The sequence below is a fragment of the Thermobia domestica genome, chromosome 7 (genome assembly GCF_964235325.1).
Source record: "Thermobia domestica chromosome 7, izTheDome1.hap1.1, whole genome shotgun sequence".
In the NCBI taxonomy this organism is placed as follows: domain Eukaryota; kingdom Metazoa; phylum Arthropoda; class Insecta; order Zygentoma; family Lepismatidae; genus Thermobia; species Thermobia domestica.
In genome coordinates this window covers 214,193,555-214,200,957 of record NC_137460.1, presented here as the reverse complement: position 1 = coordinate 214,200,957, position 7,403 = coordinate 214,193,555, and the positions used below count along the sequence as shown (strand labels likewise).

At 41.4% G+C, this 7,403-nt stretch overlaps 1 protein-coding gene across 1 annotated transcript; it reads right to left on the bottom strand.

Moving 5' to 3' along the window:
• Positions 1 to 2,576: 2,576 nt before the first annotated feature.
• Positions 2,577 to 3,125, bottom strand: LOC145689520 (uncharacterized). The gene has a single exon (XM_081763696.1). The coding sequence runs from the start codon at positions 3,123 to 3,125 to the stop codon at positions 2,577 to 2,579; it is 549 nt and encodes a 182-aa protein (XP_081619822.1).
• Positions 3,126 to 7,403: the final 4,278 nt, after the last annotated feature.

Sequence of the window (7,403 nt, the reverse complement as noted above, 5' to 3'; positions counted from 1 at the left end):
GATGTTCTCAGTTGAGATAATAGTCTTGAATTTGACCCGCAAGATAAGCAAGCTTGTCAGTAGTGGATCGGAAACGGCGAAATCCACTTTGAAACTTGCTCAAATGTGAATCTGATTCCAAATACTACACCAGGCGCTTGTTGACCATGCGCTCAAAGAGGTCACAGACGCAGTTTGTGAGAGCAATGGGTTTGTAGCTGGTGGGGCTAGTTGCGAATTTGCCTGGGTTTAAGATAGGGAGAACGAGTGCCTCGCGCCAAGAGGTTGGAAAAAACTCCTAAACCCAGATGCGATTATACAGTTGCAATAAAGTAAGCTGGATATCGCGGGACAGGTGGCGCAACATTTCGTAGGATATACCATCAATCCCTGGAGCAGTATTGGATGATGCACGAAGAGCACAATCAAATTCAACAAGGATGAAAGGAGGAATGCAAACCTTCGTATTGGCGCTACGGAAGTTTAACGAGATCTGCTCCAATGGCAACGAATACTGGAGGATAATGTTCAGACTCAGAGATAGATGCAAAATACTGGCCCAAAGTGTTAGCTATCTCCGAAGGGTGAGAAATTAAGACACCATTCACAGACAAAGCAGGAACATCAACAGTAGGAGTATTTCCAGTAAGAGAGCGGACGCAACGCCACACAGGGGACATCGCTGTGCGACTATTGATGGACGAAACGTAATTCTACCAGCTTTGGCGCTTCGAAAGCTTGATAAGACGTCTAGCTCGAGCACGTAGAATGCGGAAACACTGCAGGTATTCGTCAGTGGGATGACGATTAAAAGTGGCAAGAGCGCGTCGAAGAGCCAGGATAGCCTCACGAATGTCCGGAGACCACCAGGGAACACGCCGGCGGGAGACGTCGCCGCCACATTCTGCGATGGGACCATGAGCAGCATCAAGAAAAGTCTGCTCAAAAGCCTGTGCAACAGCACCTATGTAATGCGTCGAGCGATCGAGCCGTTAGAGAGATCGCGGATCCTGGCAATCTTTGAGGCTTTCCTCAACTCTAATTGTTAGTAGTTGTGGCGGTTTTTTGTTTTTAAATGAAAAATAACGATTTTCGTTGGATAGATATATAAAAGTTTATTGGTTAAATTGAAAACGAGTTCAAGGCCACTCTCGTTTAATTATGAGCATAAGAACACTATACTTCGAGATCGCATAAGTAATAATTTCACGAGTTAAAGAGTTTTGTCTAAGTTGTCATAGTGAAAAGTTCACTTATACGAATGAGATGCAAGAACTAATGTTCACAGTGTATAAAATTGAAAAAAAAATGAAATCTTTAAGTTTTACGTCCCACGGTTATGCCGGTTAGGCTAAAGGAGACGGTGATGGTGAGAGATGAGTGAAATGGTGGAATGAAGAAAGTGGGAGGAAACGGGAGAACCCCGAGAAAACCCACGAGCACGGTGTTTGTCCACCACAAAGTTCACTTGGCGGGGGCTGGGATCGAACCCGGGACCCCAAGCACCAGAGGTGAACGCTCTACCACTGAGCCACCGCGCCCCCCTGTATAAAATTGAAACTTCAGGTCGCAAACTGAAGTGAGTCGAACACACCGATAGAGCAATGAATAGAATTTGGAACTGGAGACCGAAAAAGAATGAAGTCAAAAACTTTCTAAGTTCGAATGAAGAACACACACGCAGACACGCGGTACTACAACGTTGGATTGAAGACGTCGACTGACTCTTAGAGAGCGTCTCTAAGGTTTTAAACTACCCTTAGAATTGGGCATTGGATAATTTGCATATTAGCTCAAGTTTACTCTCTTTCTGATTGGATTTCAGAAGGGCGTATTCGCTTCTTCTGAGTTTTTAGTTTTGCGCACAGTGTTCTTATACCCTTACGAGAGGAGATTTGTTATACATAATTCCATATATGGTATTACACAAAATACATAACATTTGGGCTGGGAGGAAGCAGCTGTTCTCTTCTCCTTACTCTAAAGTTACTATCTTTTCACTCGGGTTTACACATAAATGTTAACTAGTATCATTCTACATTCTTCACACTCTATAAGGTTTATTCTGAGAAACATTAAAAATAGTCATTCGTTAACTCACAGCTGCTTCTACCAGTTATGGATTTACAAAAGCTAATTTACAAGTCCTCCCTTATGGGAAAGGTTTCTATTTAATGTGTATGCAGACCTATTTTTATAACAGTACCAAAAGCTGAATATTCCACACTATTGTTCACAACTGTAACTTCCGTTTCTTAGATACTATATCTGTCTCCGAGTATGCAACTGGGTTGCTCTTAGAATTTTCTTAAGGTAGTGCAATTTATTTTAATTGCGGTAAGAAAGTTCAGTCACAACGTGTTGGCTATCCAACCCCGGATTCCTTCGTACGTAGAGGGTGAGAGAGATGAACTAACATAGCAGCTGCTTTGATGGGAAGCAAGGCGAAAAGAAAAGGGAGACGTGTTATTTGTGTTTCGTCTCTTCTGTTTCCTTGCAACATCCAAAAGAAAATGTTCATATCGAAAATTCGTGTATCTTACACCTACATGCAGATCATTACGACAATGAAACTCACTGAGCTGACAAAAGTTACGTCAATCAGGACGCTTAAGATTGAAGCGGCGGAGAGGTAAAGGAAGAGCAACAGGGAAACCATCAGGAAACAAAGGAAAATGATCACTGCCACAATGGTCAGAATGCACTCTCCATGTCAGTGAGGTCAAGATACCAACACTGCACATGGAGAGATCGATACAGGAATATGTGCCATACGCAGTGAAGAAATGAGTAGGACTGCCAACGTTTAGGATGAGCAAGCCACGCTCCTCAAGAAATTCCGTTACCTGTCGGCCACGACCGTCAGTACGGACAGAGTCCCACAAACGACGATAGGCATTGAGGTCTCCTAAAAGCAAGACTGGCGGCTCGAGCTGATAGAAGAGCTCAAGCAGATCGGCGGTTGTAAAGGCTTCAGAGTGAAGAACGTATAATGAACAAATTGTAAGCGGGCGGGGAAAGTATACTCGTAACGCAAATGGTTGCAGGCGGGAGACAATGGAAATCACAGAATGAAAAGAATCAGAGACACAGACTGCCACGCCGCCAGCAGCGTGGTCACCATCAGGCTTATCACACCGATACATAGTGTACCCTGAAAGAAGGAAAGACTGCATAGGTTTAAAATGCGTTTCCTGCAAGCAGATGAGAACCGGCGAGTGGTGAAATATTAGTTGTGTCAATTCCTCACGGTGACTACAGAAGCGATTCAGGTTCCTCTGAAGAAGCGCTATACGGGAAAATGTCAACGTTTAAGGCGAACCTTCCCACGAGGACCAATAACATCCCACCTGGAATCTATCAGTTCGTCTTCCACCACGTCAGATTTCAGAGAAACTGCATGTGGTTTACGAACTAGAGTAGATTTCGTTCTCTTGGTGGAGAGAACCGTATCGTTAAGCCTGAGTATATGCTGGCTAAGGTTCCGGCCATCGATGTAAGCTAATCGGAGTAGTCCTGGAGTACGCCGAAGAGCACCACTAACAGAAACACGTGGGGTCTTAGGGAGTTCGCTCGTCCTTGGAACTGGGGTCTTGGAGACTTCGCTGGTCCTTGGAAATGGAGTCTTGGGAAATGTGCCCGTCGTTGCAGCTGAAGTCTTGAAAATGTCGCTCGTCCTTGCAACTGGGGTCTTGCTGTCAGAATTAGGCTTTTGGACGAAGTCGGTCTGGGCGGCAACATATTTCCGAGAACTAGCGGCGACAGTCGAAAAGGGAAAAGAGTGCGAAGGAAGGCAGGCTTTCTTTCAAACGACGCTTCGCATCGGCAGCAGCGAAATCATCTCTACAACCGTGAGTTCTTGGATATGCTTCTCACGTTGAAAGGCTGGACGATCCCGAGACACTTCAGAATGCTCACCCTTACAGTTGACACAGAAGGGCTTGGTCGCCGTAGATGGATCCGCAATATGTCTAGCCTGGCCACAATTGGCACAAAGAGCAGCACTCGGTTTGCACGAGTTGCTGGTGTGCCCAAAATCTTGACATTTATAGCAGCGCAAGGAACTAGGTATATATGGCCGAACTTTGAGACGATAGACCACCAGCCTTCACGTACTCCGGAAGCGTGGGCAAACAAATAAGAATCAGTGACTGAGTAGCGACGAGTTCACTTGACTTCTTACTTGTGATGCGAGCTACATCTATAACGTGGTGATCCGCTAACTCAGATTTAATTTCCTCCTCGGTGGCATTGAGAAGGTCCCAGCACGATATCACCCGTCGAGAAACGTTCAGTAGACGATACGGTTCTGCTGACACGTTCACTGGACCAATAATAGTTAACTTCATGAGCTTCGCTGTTTTCCGCTCGTCATTTTTTTTAATAATAAGATGCCATTCCGCAGTCTGTTAATATCTTTAAGCTGTCTAGCGTTATATGTTATAACTTTATTAATGACAAAAGGGGATAAGCCCTTTAGAGCACTTGGAGGGTTAGCTCTATCATCGGCACCATCATTTTCGTTATCTTTAATTACAAGATATAGACCACAGGTGTCGCGATACTGGTCTTTTCCGCATTCGCTACAAGAGGAACGGTCAGTCTCTTCTCACTAAGTTTGGGCTTTTTACTAGAGGGCGAGCCCGGGCCCGCTTTTAATGTTTTAGTACCCATAAGATAGTGTTTTAAATGAAACAGTTAGAAAGAAAAAACATGTGTGAGCTCACACCGGGGCGTTAACGGGGAGAACTAACGCTACCCCCTGACAATCCCATCAGCAGGCCCACAACCTTAGGATCAGCGTGGGGCCGACGCGGTCAAGGGAAATGGGAGTGCAAGGAAACCACTTCCATTGATAAAAGCGCGTGGCCCCGGAAAAGGAAAAGGTGAAACAAAAGAAAAGAAACCTGGCCAACCAAAAGATAGTCCCCCACCAGCGCAGGAAGAACAAAACAAAAGGTGCGGATTATTTTGTGTTTTTTTATTTTTATTTTTCGATTTTTTTTTTGTTTTTTATATTTTCAAAGACTAAACATTCCGCACAACACAAACACTGGACGCACACAACAGTAGGCCGGGTGGGTGCACGTCCTCCTCAAGTGGAGGAAGACGTCCACTAGACTTTCCTTTTCCCGACTCCCACCAACCACCCGCGAGTCCGGTAGCGGTATTCGCGGCTGAGAGGGTATGCAAACGATGGATATGAGGGGTGACATATGAGCGGATGATGAAGCCGCCCTCTCAGCTCCAGCCCCTCCCCGACGATGACGGTCAGCTACATGGAGGTGGCCTATAAACAGGGAGTGACCTTACGGCTGGAATTATTGCAAATTTACATTATTAATCTATATAAGGTCCTCTTTAATTTGCACCCGCTTACAATGTGGGGACTTCATGGGAAACGAAAAAAATACGAGGCATTGTCAAAAATAATTTTATACATACAGTTTTAACTAGTTTATTTTAAGGTTCCATAAACCGGAAGTGTCGTTACGGTAATCGTAATTCCAAATTATATTATTAATCTACATGGATCCTTCTTTAGTCAGAACCCACTTAGAATGTGGGGACGTGAGGGCAAAAGACCAAATAAAAAAAAAGAGGCATTTTCAAAAAATATTTTATACATTCAGATTTAAATAGTTTATCATTTAGGACCCATAAACCGGAAGTGACCTTAAAAAATCGTAATTCCAAATTTACATTATTAATCTACATAAAGCCCTTTTTAATTGGCACTCACTTAGAATGTGGGGACGTCATGGGAAAAGAGTGAAAATTCGAGGTATTTTCAAAAACAATATTATACATTCAATTTTAACTAGTTTATGATTTAGGACCTACAAACAGAAATTGAAGTTACGAAATCGTAATTTCGAATTTACATTATTAATCTACATATAACCCTCTTTAATCAGCACCCACTTAGAATCTGGGGACTTGATGGCAAAAAACGAAAAATACGAGTTATCAAAAATAATTTTACACATTCAGTTTTAACTAGTTTATCATTTTGGAGCTATAAACCGGAAGTGACCTCACGAAAATAATAATTTCAAATTTACGTTATTACTCTACATAAAACCCTCTTTAATTAGCACCCAGTTACAATTGGGGACTTCATGGAAAACCACAAAAAATACGATGCATTGTCAAAAACAATTTTATACATACAGTTCTAACTAGTTTATTTTAATTACCGATAAACCGAAAGTGATCCTACGAAACTCGTAACTCCAACTTTACATTATTAATCTAGATAAAGCCCTCTTTAATTAGCACCCCTTAGAATGTGGGGACGTCAGGGCAAAAGACCAAAAAAAGGAGGCATTTTCAAAAACAATTTTATACATTCAGATTTAAATAGTTTATCATTTAGGACGTATAAACCGGAAGTGACCGAACGAAAATCGTAATTCGAAATTTAGATTATTAATCTACATATAACCCTCTTTAATTAGCACCCACTTCGAATTTAGAAACATCATGGCAAAAGACCAAAAATACAAGGCATTGTCAAAAATAATTTTCTACTTTCTGTTTTAGGACCTATAAGGCGGAAGTGACCTTACGAAAAACGTAATTTCAAAGTTAAATTGTTAATCAATACATAACCCTCTTTAATTATGGCCTACATAGACTGTGGAGACGTCATGGCAAAAGACTCCCCCCCCCCAAAAAAAAACGGAAATTTCAAAAATAATTTTGTACATTCAGTTTTAACTAGATTATCATTTAGAACTTATAAACCGGAATTGACCTTAGGAAAAACGTAATTCCAAATTTACATTATTAATCTAATTAAAGTCCTCTTTAATTTGCACCCACTTAGAATGTAAGACGACATTACAAAAGACCAAAAATACGAGGCGTTTTAAAAGTAGTTTTATTCTCTAATTTTCAACTCCTTTATAATCCATGGCCTATAAAGCAGAAGTGACCTTATATTAATGGAAACAAAAATTACACAGTATCAATCTACATACATCCCTCTATAATGAACACCCACCTAAAATGTAGGGACGACATCACAAAAGACAAAAAGTACCAGCCGTGTTTAAAAATAATTTTATTATCTAATTTTCTGCTCTTTTATAATGCAAGTCCTATAAACCGGAACTGACCTGACATTAATCGAACCAAAAATTACGCAATATCAATCTATGTACATCCCTCTATGATTGATACCCAATTAGAATTCGACGAGAGCACATAAGACCAAAAATACAAAGAGTTGTTAAAAAAATTTATTTCCTAAATTTCAGCTTCTTTATTACTAAGGCCTCTAAACCGGAAGTGCACTTAAATTTTTCGAAACAAAAATTACACAGTATCAATCTATATACACCCCTCTACAATTGACACCCATTTAGAATGTAAAGACATCACAGAAAACCAAAAATACTAGGTGTTGTTAAAATTAA